At 42.3% G+C, this 15052-nt stretch overlaps 1 protein-coding gene across 2 annotated transcripts in view; it reads right to left on the minus strand.

Annotated features, from left to right (window-relative positions):
* BRMS1L (BRMS1 like transcriptional repressor) overlaps positions 1-15052 on the minus strand; it is a 44916-nt gene that overhangs the window by 23128 nt on the left and 6736 nt on the right. For both annotated transcript variants that reach the window (XM_073638951.1, XM_073638950.1), the window contains exons 3-6: positions 9135-9262; positions 8278-8357; positions 5584-5680; positions 1457-1543 (exon numbers count right to left, since the gene is read on the minus strand). In XM_073638951.1, the coding sequence (XP_073495052.1) occupies positions 1457-1543; positions 5584-5680; positions 8278-8357; positions 9135-9262 (392 nt within the window). The remainder of the gene's footprint in view (positions 1-1456; positions 1544-5583; positions 5681-8277; positions 8358-9134; positions 9263-15052) is intronic.

The raw sequence follows: 15052 nt of genomic DNA on the forward strand, positions 1-15052 counted from the left end.
TATTTGCGCTTATGAAGTCCTCGTTGTGATAAGACTTAGATTCTGAAACCCCTACTTCATAGAGAGTGTTCTTCACTTGGGTGAATGCTGTGAAGGGGTTTTCCTTCACCATGGGAAGGATTCTGCGATCATCCACCACTGTTGTCTTCAGTGGATGTCCAAACCTTTTTGACTTATCAGGATCACCCGTGCGTTCTTTTTTTGCAGAATGTATCAAACTGTTGATTTGGCCACTTCTAACATTCCTGATATCTCTCTGATGGATTTCATTTTTTCCAGCCTAATGATGGTCTGTTTCTCTTCTTTTGAGAGCTCCTTTGATTGCATGTTGTGGGTTCACAGCAACAGCTTCCAAATGCAAATGCCACACCTGGAATCCTCCACTCCGGACCTTTTACCAGCTTAATTGATGATGGATTAACAAGAGGATAGCCCATTAAAAAAAGCTTTTTAGATAATTGTCCAATTACTTTTTGTCCCTTGAAAAAGAGTCAGCTACATATTAAAGAGCTGTAATTCCTAAACCTTTACTCCAATTAGGATGTGAATACCCTCAAATTAAAGCTGAGAGTCTGCACTTTAAATCCAAATTAATTATATAACTACCTTGAATATGTTCTGGTAAGCAGATAAAATTCCAAAACCTTTATCGTGTATGGGTATATGTTTTCACTGTACATGGCGCTGTTACCTGCTATTGTAATCTTCCTGCGTCGGATAATGACTGCTGAAAAGTCTACTTCTGTAAAATATATACACACACACACACACACACACACACATGCCCCTGTCCCATTAGTGCGTACCCATTCTCTATCCCCTGTACCAGCCCATATAACGCAGCATTACCATTACGTTCCTTTGAAGTTCAATTCACTGTAAAACTGACAGTGAATGGGATTTGTAAATATGGGAATATTCTGCACCTCTGCCATGAGGATCACTAATCTGTTTTGGGCAAATGTCTTTTTTTCAGCAGATATTACGTGCTAATCTTTTAGTATACAATATGTCATATCTCCATCTGCTGTACAGATTAGTGCGGTCGATAGATCTCTGTAAGAAGCGTTGTAATAATCATTGGAATAGACAGTGTACCTCACTCGCCGCTTTATCTTCAGCTTTAAAACTTTACCAACATGTCTATGTCAACTACACAAGTAGCTGTGTTATTTGTCTTTGTGTGTTTTTTTTGCTACGAGGAGTCATAAAACTAAATCTGTAATACATATAGGTCATGTGTACGGTTTGGCGGTCCTATGCTATAATCATAGTTAGATATGGGTGACATCGGCTGTCGGCCTGTTTCACCATAATCTGTGGCTTTAGAAGATGTCTAATATGTATTGCCACCTTTATAAGAGCTTAATAAGTGACAGTCTAAAGTAGAAATCTTCTACATACAAAGCATGGAGTCCGGTGACAGACGAGCAGGAGGTATATACAGAAAGGATATCAGACACGACAACAGGTTTCTTCTTTTTATCAGGGCTGAACGGGTCCTTCCGTTTCCGCCGAGACTGTAATTCATCATTCCACAACTCTGAAAGAGAAATAAATGGGAGATTAGCAGCTCCTTCCCCCATGAGGACATTGCTTTCTTGCACAATGTAGTGGAATGGACAATACACACCACGGATACATCTTGGTAGAAAACTTGTCACTGATGTGATCTTAAGTGAATGCATCATTCAAAACTTTCCTATTGTTTACATCACATTTCTTAATTTTTTTTTAAAAAACTACAACCCCTGGCAAAAATTGTGGAATCACCGGGCTCGGATGATATTCATTCAGTTGTTTAATGTTGTTGAAAAAAAGCAGATCACAGACCTGGCGCAAAACTAAAGTCATTTCAAATGGCAACTTTAGGGCTTTAAGAAACACTAAAAGAAATCAAGATTAAAAATGTGGTACTCAGTAAGGGTAATTTTTTTCAGACCAAGCACAGGGAAAAAATTATGGAATCACTCAATTCCGAGGAAAAAATTATGGAATCACCCTGTAAATTTTAATTTCTAAAACTAACACCTGCATCAAATTAGATCTGCTTGTTAGTCTGCATCTAAAAAGGAGTGATCACACCTTGGAGAGCTGTTGCACTAACTGGACTGACATGAATCATTGCTCCAACACGAGAGATGTCAATTGAAACAAAGGAGAGGATTATCAAACTCTTATTAAAATCATCACGGAATGTTGCAAAAGATGTTGGCTGTTCACAGTCTGCTGTGTCTAAAATCTGGATCAAATACAAACAACATGGGAAGGTTTTTAAAGGCAAACATACTGGTAGACCAAGGAAGACATCAAAGCGTCAAGACCAGAAACTTAAAGCAATATGTCTCCAAAACAGGAAATGCACAACAAAACAAATGAGGAATGAATGGGAGGAAACTGGAGTCAATGTCTGTGACCGAACTGTAAGAAACCGCCTAAAGGAAATGTGATTTACATACAGAAAAGCTAAACATAAGCCATCATCAACACCTAAACAGGAAAAAACAAGGTTACAATGGGCTAAGGAAAAGCAATCGTGGACTGTGGATGACTGGATGAAAGTCCTATTCAGTGATGAATCGCGAATCTGCATTGCGCAAGGTGATGATGCTGGAACTTTTGTTTGGTGCCGTTCCAATGAGATTTATAAAGATGACTGCATGAAGAGAACATGCACATTTCCACGGTCATTGATGATATGGGGCTGCATGTCAGGTAAACGCACTTGGGAGATGGCTGTCATTACATCTTCAATAAATGCCCAAGTTTACATTGTTATTTTGGACAGTTTTCTTATCCCATCAATTGAAAGGATGTTTGGGGATGATGACATCATTTTTCAATATGATAATGCATCCTGCCATAGAGCAAAAACTGTGAAAACATTCCTTGAAAGAAGACACATAAGGTCAATGTCATGGCCTGCAAATAGTCCGGATCTCAATAGAATTGAAAATCTATGGTGGAAGTTGAAGAAAATGGTCCATGACAAGGATCCAACCTGCAAAGCTGATCTGGCAACAGCAATCAGAGAGAGTTGGAGCCAGATTGATGAAGAGTACTGTTTGTCACTCATTAAGTCCATGCCTTAGAAACTGCAAGCTGTTATTAAAGCCAGAGGTGGTGCAACAAAATACTAGTGATGTATTGGAGTGTTCTTTTGTGTGTTTGTTTTTCATGATTCCATAATTTTTTCCTCAGAATTGAGTGATTCCATAATTTTTTCCCTCTGCTTGGTCTGAAAAAAATTCCCCTTACTGAGTACCACATTTTTTATCTTGATTTCTTTTAGTGTTTCTTAAAGCCCTAAAGTTGCCATTTGAAAGGACTTTAGTTTTGTGCCAGGTCTGTGATCTGCTTTTTTTCAACAACATTAAACAACTGAATAAACATCTTCCGAGCCCGGTGATTCCATAATTTTTGCCAGGGGTTGTATATTAAAAAAATACAGGTATAAAGGCAGCTATATCCCCATAGGGAACAATAGACTGACTCGGGCCCTATTTGTTTTTTGTGATCATGGGTCATTGTGCAGGAGGTGGCTGTGACATCGCCTGGTGTGATTGGTGGATCCTGTGTTAACTAATGTAGATAGAGGCGTTACCTGTTATTGTAATCCTGCCTCTGATGATGAGGAGGCTGCTGAAAAGTCTACTTCTGGGAGATTATTAAGAAAAAACATAGATAGGAAAATGGAAAATATATCTTTTTTACACTTAACAGGAAAACCTGATTTGAAAATAGATAATTTTCTGATAACTAATTTACTTATGAGGGGTTTACAGTTTTCATTGTATATTCTATAGGCTGGGAGAACGAACCGTACTTCCTACAAGTGGGCGTATTGATTTGGAGGGGGACTACAGGTCCATGGGTTAGATCAGTGGTCTCTTTCCACTGCACGAGAGGCTCGCAAATCTCTTAGGCTACGTGGCCACGATGCAGAAATGCTGCATATTTTTTCCGCTTCTCCCTGCGGTTTTTACAGCCGTTTTTCCTGCCAGGTAGAAGCGTTTGTGAAGCGTCTTTGCATGCATTTCTGCATGTGGGTTATCAAGCGCTTTTCCAAGAGATTTTAGCATCACTTGGAAAAGTGCTTGACAACTTGTTCACACTATATAAATCCATGCAACAGGCAAGGATTTATAGTAGTGTGACCAAGTTTAAAAAAAAAAAAAAAAAGAGAATAAGAATGGTAAAAAATAAAGATTATACTCACCTTCCGATGTCCTCCCAGTGTTTTCTCTGCTGCGTCCGGTGTCTTTGGCGGCTCGAGGTGGTGTGAAGGACCTGCGGTGATGTCATTGAGTCATATGACGTCATGGCAGATCCTTCACAACACCGCGACCCATACAGCAGACAAGACGGAGGGGAGAAAACACCGGGAGGACATCGGAAGGTGAGTATAATCTTTATTTTTTATTTTAAATTCTTTTTTTTTTTTTTTTTTTTTTTTTTTACAGTTTCTATGGTACCCAGGTCTGGATGAGGAGTCTCCTTCTCCAGACCTGGGTACCATCCGCACATTGAACTGTGCGATATCCGCTTGTGCAGATGCAGTCATGTGGATGTCACGCGGTCCAATGCAAGTCAATGGCTGCGATTACGCTGGATGTCCGCAAAATTAATGGACATGCTGCGTATTTTTCCGCAATGATAATCCGCAGCGGAAATTTCCGCAGCATGTGCACAGCACATGCGAATCATCATTGGGGACCATAGGGCACATATTACCGAGCATTTTTTAAGCGTTTTCGCTGCGGAAATTCCGCGGCAAAAACGCTTGAAAAATGCATAGTGGGCACGCAGCCTTAATCTTCTGGCATCCTACTAGATGGCATACATTAATTGCAAACATGCGGTCATGTGTGCTACTTCTTTTGTGTCTTTGGGGGTACAGGGAAACGGTGACAGTTTACACATTGCACTCTTACAATTGGGCAGACTTATTTAAAAAGGGACTGTCAGCACAGAATGACTGCTCAAACCAAGTACAGGCGCTCGGTGCACCCTTGGCATGGTGAAGTAGCTCCGTACACCTTCCTACTTGTTTTCCACCTATCTCCACCCTTCTCTAGCTCTACGAAGCCATAGCCATTAAATAGGGGGGGGATAGAGGGAAAACAAGCAGGTGGGAAGGTGCACTTAAAAGGTTTGGCCTCACCATGATGCACCGAGCAGCTGTGCTTGGTTTGAATGGTCATTCTGTACGGACCGCTCCTTTAAGCCCAGAAAACCCCCTTTAAAGCCACAAAATGCTCTGTTTATTGTGGATTTTACTTGCATCAATGTAAGTGGGGCAACTTGCATGGCACATTTTATTCCTAAACAGCTGCACTACCACCTGCAGTCCTTGCACTTGGCTCGCCCGGTGCATCCTCCTGGCCACCCATGTTCAGTATTACACTGCATGCTACAGTGCTGGCTCCACTACTGGACACAGGAACACGGGAGACGGAGCCGGACAGCTCCAAGTGCACAGATATGAGCAGTCCACGGCACGGACCAGAGGTGATCGGTGCTGCCAATCAGAAGCAAGTGCAAGAATACAAAGAAGAAAAAGGTTCCAGCAGTGTCCATTACCTGAGGTAATATCAATACTGTGACGATCTTCCTCCAGTCTTCGAATTTTCTCTTCTAATTCACTTTGAACCGTATCATAAAGTAACAGCTTCTCGCTCTAGAAACACAAGAGCAAGTTCAGTATTACAATATTCTAAAATAATGGGGGCACTTATCAGTCACGATGCAGCTTCTTATCCGTCATTCACCAATTAATCCTATTTTGTCTTATGTATCAATTATAACTGAGAATTATATATGTAAGAAAAAAAAACAACTTGTATCCCTGCAGCAGGAGCCTCTCCCCACTGCACAGAACACAATGACTGATAATCCCCTACTCTTGGTAAAGTCCCACACACCCCCTTTATTAGTCAAAAATGGAAGAGAACAGCAAGAAACGAGCCAGTCATCTATGAACAATCTCTAAAAGTATGGAGCTGAAATTCTGACATGTGAATAAGGGTGTCACAGGTTTACCGCGACAGAGGAGCCAGGAGACCGCAGCGTCTGAGTTCATGTACTCCTGCATTGAATAGAAGCACTTCTCCCTTCTAGTGTTGAGCGAGTATGTTCTGTCCGAGTATGCTTGGGCGAGCTCAGAGTATTTATAGCTGCTCGGTGATATGGTTGAATCGCTCCCGTGTGCATGATTTGCGACTGTTTGACAGCTTTATTACATGTGAGGAATGTGTAAGAAATAGACATTCCTCACATGTACGAAAACTGTCAAACAGTTGCAAATCATGCACACGGGAGCGATTCAACAATATGACCGAGCAGCTGTAAATACTCGGCGCTCGGCCCGAGCATACTCGGCGAAAGGGTTAATAGAACATACTCGCTCAACACTTCTCCCTTTTATTAAATGGTGCTGGTTTCTTTCAGCAGTGCAGGAGTTACATTGCTCAGCTTTGAGTCTCTGTAGCTTCCTTTTTGGAAGTTCTCAGCTGTGCAGTATCTGCCACTCCCCTCTCCTATATATACTGGCAATCTGGATTGCCAGTGTTAAGTCTCGTACTGCCAGGTGAGGAGTAGAGGATTCGGTATTCGGTAGAGGCGTTTAAGGGGGGTTGTTCTGTGACTGTTGCTTGGTGTTTTGGTTGTGTGCATAGTCCCTTCCTCTTCTAATTTTGTTTACTTTCCTAATCCCTTCGGTGTTTACCTCTGTTGTCTGTGAGGGCATATTTTGTATGTTTGGTATTTTCATTTACCCCGTACGTCCTTTCCTTGTCGGTCTGGTTTGTATATTTACATACACGATTCCTCCACACTTCCTTGTGTGGAGGAGGGGACAGATAAGGGTCGATTCAGGAGAACAGCAAGGTATGTGGCCCCAGCATCTTTACCTTCAGAAGTAACCTGGGGAGCAGGGATAAATAGGGCGCCCCTAGCGTTAGGGACAGAGTAGGAGCCCGTGGTCCAGGGTTATTAGACAACAGAATCGTGACAAAGGGTTTAGAAACCGTTCAGGGAATTCAAGGTTTTTATTGTATAACTTACAATAAGAGATCCAGTGATCTTCTCCTTGGCACCTCAGCTGTCACATATAGCGCAGAATAATCAACCCCACAAGTTTCATTCGCATTACAAATTGACCAGTCTCGCACGTTAATGTCAGCTCTCTCCATATATTAAATGGGCGCAAGATGCAACTAACTCATTGTGATACTTCTTGTAATAAGTGGAGTGGTTGGTGAATGATTACTTTCAGTTGCTGGCTTAATCAAAATAACTATCAAACAAGAACTAAGTGTAACACGGCAAGAGAAGCAATGTAATGTAGAGGCGCTGTCCGCTGTTACATAGCACAGGCTCCCAACAATAATCTGTAATCTGCTGTGCAACCCATCAGCAAGTATTTATTGCTAGCGTCGGCTCTCACTGAAATCAGTGGTCTTTCCATTTAATATGCTGATCAGACGAATTCTTAATTGGGTATACTCATCTTCAGGAGTGCATTGTCCCCTTGCCTCCCATCTTCCTGACTAGGTGGGAAGGTTGCACTCCTGAAGACTGATCGTTCAGACCAGTGGCACAGTATGTGAGGGGCAAAAACACTGAAGAAGGCTGGATCCAGTGCTTGCATGCGCAAACACTTTGCATAGGAAACTGGCCACCAATGATACTCTGCTGAGGTGGCCAGCAACATAGGTAACAAGCAGTACATAAGAATTAAAAATCCCCCAGTTCTTGGGAACATAGAGGATTTTTAATAAGAGGTAAATTGCAAAATGGCTTTTTTTTTTTTTTTTTTTTTTAATACACACTTTGCAATTTTACTTATTTAAAAAGGGAATCTGTCATCAGGTTTTTATTATGTAATCTGAGAGCAGAATGTTGTAGGGACAGAGACCCCGATTCCAGGGATGTGTCACTTACTGGGCTGCTTGATGCTGTTTTAATACAATCCCTGTTTTCTCTGCTGTAGATGTAGCAGTACTCAAAATGCTGAGCTGTGAATAACCCCGCCTACACCACTGATTGACATCTTACAGACAATGTACACATTGCTGCCGATCTGTAGTGGGGGCGGGTTTACACAGACTAGCTGGACTGCCTGGCATGTGACACCTAGTCCTGTAGTGATAATCTCCTGCTGATAAAACACTGATTGTAACAACCCCTTTAAGAACAGTCATTTCCGAACTTGTTTCCTTTATAGACCTATACACCTTACACATATGATCTAAGAACAGCGTTAGCGACTCCTACCTCACAGTGTTGGCGTGCAGCTTGGATCTCACAGTCATGCTTGTTCTTTACAGACTCTAAGCATAACTCCCGGTAAATGCCTTCAATTAAAAAAAACAAAAAAACAGAAGATTGGAAAACCAAACCATGCCGTTCATGTGAGGAACAGAATTACTGATCAGTACAATAAAAAAAAAAAATATTACTCAGTCTGAAATGCTACCTGTACATGGAGGGGAAGGCTCGGGGAATTCATTGTAGAGAATGAGAAGTTGGGAGGACTCTTTAAAGGCTTTCAATAGCCGTGAAGAAGAAACAATATGATGCTGATTAATTTCATAATTCACAGACATAAGGTTGGAGCACAGGTTCTCTTTCCAGGGCTCCAACTTCTCGGTTCTGAGACAATTACAATTCTGTCTGCCGGCAGCCACCACTGGGGGGCGCTTACTGGAGACTAAATGGAAAACTCAACAACGGTAGAATTATTTTATATAACAGGATTCCCCTAGCAGCGGCTGCAGGCAGTCAGATCATTAACATGGGTTTGTAAATCTACAAGAAGGCTCCGCTTTTAAAAAAACGCAGCGTTATACCTTCATGGCCTGTGCCTGGTACTTAAAAAAAAAAAAAAACAGATAAAATGTCGTCTACTGTTGAGCAATTTGTTTCTTTGCAAGGCCGTACACATTAAACATGTCCAGATTACAGCAGAATCTGTGTAATATGTATGTAGGAAGCTCTCATGTTCCCAGGCCAGATACGAAGGAAAAAAGATGGCACACTACGCCCTTCAACACGCCTGATCCTATATTTCGCCCAAAAATTAGCTTCTTCCACGTTGTCTGGAATTTTCGCATTTATTTGATGCTATGTACCTGCGACTTTTGTCCGTATTTGCATGTTCTCCTGCAGTGCTGCCAGGGGTTCCAGGTATTCTGGAGCTTTTCCAGCAATCACCTCCTGTAATTTGGCATCTACTTGACTCAAACGTTCTTTGTAAAGTCTACAAATAGAAGACAATGAACAGCAATGAAGACAGGAAAAACGGATCAGTATACTATGCTACAGCTGCAAATCCGGGAAGATCACAACTAAGGCCTCATTCACACCTCTGTTTTCTTTCACGTACAAGAACAACTGACCGAGCGTCAGCTGTGATTTTTAGTCAGTTTCTGCCGAGTGTCAGTTTTTCTCATACACAAAAAGGAAAAAAAAACAAACATTTTTTTCCTTTGTAACAGTCCATAAAAAATAAAAGATTGGGACTGCATTCAGATGTAATCTGAGTGCAGCCCAATTTTTCACAAACCCATAGACTTGCATTGCCGATTCTGATCAGACACTTGCATCAAAATCGGACATGTCCCTGCAATTTTGCACGGACCACTCTGTCCACAAGAAATAACGGACATGTGAATGGCACCATACACCATCATATGTACGTGTGCTATCCGTGAATCGGAATCTGTCAGCAGGATTTCTCTCCCACCTACCCTCCATTCATATGTGTGCATGTACATGTAGCTCTTTCAAAGACAAGTCCAGCAATACCTTTACATGGCCAGTCCATTGCTCCATTACTGAGAAATCAGTGTTTGAATTGATATGCAAATGAGGCTGAAGAGCTATGGTAGATCAGAAGCCTCTGTCACTCCAGCTCTATTCCCCGCCCAGCAGCACCGCCGCCTCCTGCTTGACTGGCAGTCTCTATTCTGGTGAGATCAGGGAAAGGAGCCATTAGTCAAGCAGGAGAAGGCGGCACTGGGTGGGGAATAGAGCTGGAGTGACAGAGGCTTCAGATCTACCATAGCTCCTCAGCCTAATTTGCATATCAATTCAAACCCTGATTTCTCAGTAATGGAGAAACGGACTGGCCGTGTAAAGATAATGTTGAACTTGTCTTTGAAAGAGCTACATGTGCATATAAAGTGTTTAAATCCTGTTGACAGATTCCCTTTAAAGGTAAAAACCACATAAATACACTTTATGATCTTCATCCAACCATTAACATACAATAATACATAATTATTTCAATGGAGCAGCCGCAGAGTCCTGTAATGAATCTTATTATATTTGTATATGGGATGGGTCCTGTTCACAATGTCATTATTATGGTGTCTTTTCACATTTTCTTTAATCTTTTTTCTTGAACAAGTGTATTGCACATATTATTGCTGCCACATTCATTCATGTAATCTATGCATTAGGACTAAACCTTCCCTGTTGTTATATTCCGCATATTAATTGTATTTAGTCAATTTTACTTAAGTAACTAAACTTTCAAGAAACTATTCCGAACAATAGTTCTGTGTGTGTACACGAGGAGTAAGACTACATTTCATGACTTGTAATCTGCATTTTCACAAATTTTACACTTTGCAGCCTCAATGTTTAATTTTCAATCCACTCTGAGCTGGTGGAAGGGGCCCGGCAGAGAAGGGCCCGGCAGAGGAGGGCCCGGCAGAGGAGGGCCCGGCAGTATTCCTGCTCTACAATCATACATTCATTTTTTTAGCACACAGACAAGCCACAGCAACCTACAGGATATTATACAGCAGAGCTGAGCTGTCTGGATGTGAATCAACTGTGGGGTGAAGTAAAAGACTTGTTAGAAAACTCGCCTCGATCTTTCAATTTTTAAAAGGTCATTCCCATCTTGTACATCTGTGTCATATCCACAAGAAGTGACAAACATATAATAGATGCGGATCCCAGCAACAAGACCTGTATCTTTCTTAAGAAAGATTGCCCGGGCACATGCCACAATCAGCTGGAGAAATGGGTGGAACAGCCAGACATTTCCACAGAATTCCCACCACCTATCTAGTGAAATAAGAGCATAATTGGGGCCGTTTCTCAAGACAAATAGATGTACAATGGGTGGGACCCAGATCAGCTATACATTTATGGCATATCCTGTGGATGAGATGGAAACATCCCATTAATTTCTATGTAAAATCTGTCATTAAAGGGGTTTTTGACTTTCAAAAAAAATGAACCCCAAATCCTTGCAGGCATGTACAATAATGTCAAGTAGTGGGGGCGAGGCTTGGCTGGACATGTCAGCGGTGGTAGGACAGATCAGCTCCGGAGCAATAGCCTGTAAAAGTCTCCACTGGGCCCTAAATAGTAATAAAACCAGAGAAAACATCTCCCTCTGAGCTCCTGTAACCATAGGTGCACAACAGAGGAGTTTTTTTTATGGCTGGGAAGGCAGGCAGAAGGCACCGTGAGGTAACTGCAGGAGCAGACAGACAGTCTCAAGATGGCACCAAGAAACTGAAGCTTTCCACATCCCTAGATGCACCAGGCAAGTCTACTTCCATGAACGCTGCAGTTAAACTAGCCAGTTATGCTAGGACAAACAGAGCAGCCCCCTTGAGTAATACAGTGCAGACACAGATGAAGGGGATGGCTAATAGCTTCTCTGCTCTTTCAGGAGAATGTGACAATACAGATAACACTGACACCTCAGATGCTTGGCCAGAGGTTAACCCCTTCAGCACTCTCTCAACCCAGCAGACAGAAGACCCTACAATTAAGGATGTTTTCATGGTGGTTACACAGCATGGATCTGTCCTGTCCTCACTTAGTAATCAAATGGGTGAAATTAAGGAAGAACTTTCCTATATGAGACAGGGGCTGCAGAAAGTAACAGATCGCACCACAGAAGCTGAGAGGAGAATTGGTGATTTGGAGGATAAACAGCCCCAAATTATCAGTGACAATCGCAGACATGACCAACAGATCCTGGCATTGCTAGCTAAAACTGAAGATCTGGAGAACAGACTCAGGCGGAATAATATAAGGGTAATTGGCATCCCTGAAAAAACCAAGAGCAATAACCCTACTGAGTATATTGAGAAATGGCTGCTCTCCCTGTTTGGGGCAGAACACCTGACCCCTCTATTTGCTGTGGAAAGGGCGCACAGAGTTCCTACTGGGCTGTTACCCGGAGCCCCGCCGCAGCCAGTCTTAATGAAGCTGCTCCACTATAAGGACCGTGACAACATCCTTAAGGCAGCTCGTGATAAAGGGGACATCTCTGTCAATGGCCAAAAAGTGTCCTATTTCCCTGACTACTCCATTGAAGTGTTAAAACGCAGGGCACAATTTGTGGATGTGAAACGCCGGCTACGCCAGCTACAAATACCATATTCCATGCTTTACCCGGCGAAACTCAGAGTGGCCGCCCTGGGAGCGACCTCCTTTTTTGAAAATCCTAAGGAAGCACTCCGCTGGCTTGATCTAAATGAACAGCAACTTCGTCAGAACCCACAACGCTGAATGAAGACGTATAACCTAAGTCATGTGCCATCAGAAGATATCCGATTGACTGTTGGAGTCATAATTCTTACCAAGTAACCCAAGGCCCAGTGGAAAATGGATATTCTGTCTATTATCCTAAGATGGCAGGCTCCCAAGAAACGTTTATTTTTCTCTCTTAGTAGGTTGCTCGCTTGCTTCATGTGCGGATGCGAGTTGGACTGGTATCCCCATCCATCTGATTTTTCTGGATGGATCGGTATTTTTCTGTTTGTATGTTTTTGTAAGTTGTATGGTTATAGATTGTGCTGCGCAGTTTTGACGCCGGTATGGATTACAGTGATCTTGTATGGAAAAGGGGGTATTAGCATAGCCTTGTATTTGGGAACCGGAGTTATGTTAACGCTTGTCATACGCATCCTGTCCATCCCCTATGCGTTATATCCTAATGGCTAACCAAGTAAAATTCCTTCCTTGGAACGTGAGAGGGTTGGGAGACCCCTTAAAGAGGACGGCTGTCATGGAATATATACGGGGAAATTCACCAGCAGTGGTATGTCTGCAGGAAACGCATCTAGAAAAAAGTAATATAGCGGCCCTGAAGCGTTCATGGATCAGCCATAGTTTTCATTCTACCTTTTCAAGTTACTCGAGGGGTGTCAGTATTTTAGTACATAGATCTATCCCTTTTGAATTGATATCCGCTAAGATGGATGAGGAGGGCAGATTCATTGTAGAATATTCACCAAAGAATTATTACTAGTGGCAGTCTACATTCCCCCTCCCTATAATAATAATATTATGAAGGAAATTGCATCACTCATAGACAAAGTAGCGGGGGTCCCTGTGCTATGCATGGGAGATTTTAACAATATTGTACACCCATACTGGGATAGATTCAGATCAGACACAGCTACAGAGGCTACCCCCATAACTAAGTTTGGTGAGCTCCTATCAGAGTTATCCTTGACTGATATATGGCGTCTTAAATATCCCAAAACACAACAATTCTCCTGCTACTCTAAATCACATAACACCCTCTCCCGCATAGATTTAGTACTGGGAACAGAACACATCCTCCCTTTAGTGGAAAGGTTTGAATATTTACCTAGAGTACTGTCGGACCACTCACCCCTGATGATGAGCCTATGTCTTTTGCCCAGATTGGAAGCTACCCTTCCTAGATGGTCCGTGAATCCCTTTTGGTTGCAAATCATAGACATAAATTTGATTACATCAGCTCTTCAAAACTATTTTATAGAAAATAACGGCTCTGTGATGCAGAACTCACTATGGGACACTATAAAGGCCTGTCTGAGGGGAGTCCTGATACAAGCTATCAATAGATCCAAGACTAAAACTAACCAATTTGGGGAATTCTTGCAAGACAGGGTTAGACTCACGGAAAATAAATTTGTCCAATTAGGTACAGAGGAGGACCTAATGACCTGGAAAGAGGCGCAGGAGGCATACTCCACACACATTAGGGAGAAGGCCAAGAATAAGCGACTATTCTCCCAAACACATTTTTATGAAGAAGGGGAAAAGGCAGGGCATTTACTGGCTATGATTGCAAGGGCTCAAATAGGGACATCCTTTATAGGCGCTATAAAAAATAAGGAAGGTGCAATGGTTAATCAGCCAGATCAAATATCAAATACTTTCAGAGAATTTTATCAGGACTTATACAGAACCAAAACAAGGTTTAGCAGAGAACAAATCCTGACTTATTTGGAGGGGATTGATCTTCCAGCTATCTCTGAAGCAGATAAAAAATACTTAAATAGTCCCCTGCAATTAGAGGCGTTACAAATGGCCACAGCTTCAATGGCCAATAATAAATCACCAGGGTTGGACGGGTTCCCTATGGAAATATACAAGAAATTTGGGGATATATTACTACCTCAATTGCTGTGCACCTTCCAGGAGGCAGCCAGGGAAGGCATTCTGCCCCTCTCAATGAGAGAAGCAGTTATCGTAGTGATACCCAAACCGGGTAAGGATCCATTGCTTCCCGAATCCTATAGGCCTATATCCCTGCTACCTACGGACATTAAAATTATAGCAAAAGTTCTGGCCTCCAGGTTAAATAACATAATATCTAATGTTATACGTAGTGATCAATCGGGCTTTATGCCAGCTAGGTCTACAGCCGTTAATATCCGTAGACTAATTTCTTAATCTTCAGCTGCCAGTGGACAATGCAGGAGACAGGGTTATTTGCTTGCTAGACACCACTAAAGCATTTGACTCTGCTGAATGGGAATATCTATGGGTAGTTTTGGAGAAATTTGGTATGGGCGCTGGATTTATTTCATGGATCAAGCTACTATATGAGAGGCCATTGGCACGATTAAGGGTAAATGGGCGTCTTACTTCAGCCTTTGAACTGGGGAGGGGTACCCGGCAGGGCTGCCCGTTGTCCCCTTTACTGTTCGCACTGGCCATTGAACCACTAGCTGCGGCTATCAGGATGCACCCTGGCATAATGGGATTTCGCAGAGGGAATATAGAGGAGAAAATTGCG

The sequence above is a fragment of the Phyllobates terribilis genome, unplaced genomic scaffold, assembly GCF_046119375.1.
Source record: "Phyllobates terribilis strain yellow unplaced genomic scaffold, ASM4611937v1 Scaffold_7__3_contigs__length_470593459, whole genome shotgun sequence".
NCBI lineage: Eukaryota > Metazoa > Chordata > Amphibia > Anura > Dendrobatidae > Phyllobates > Phyllobates terribilis.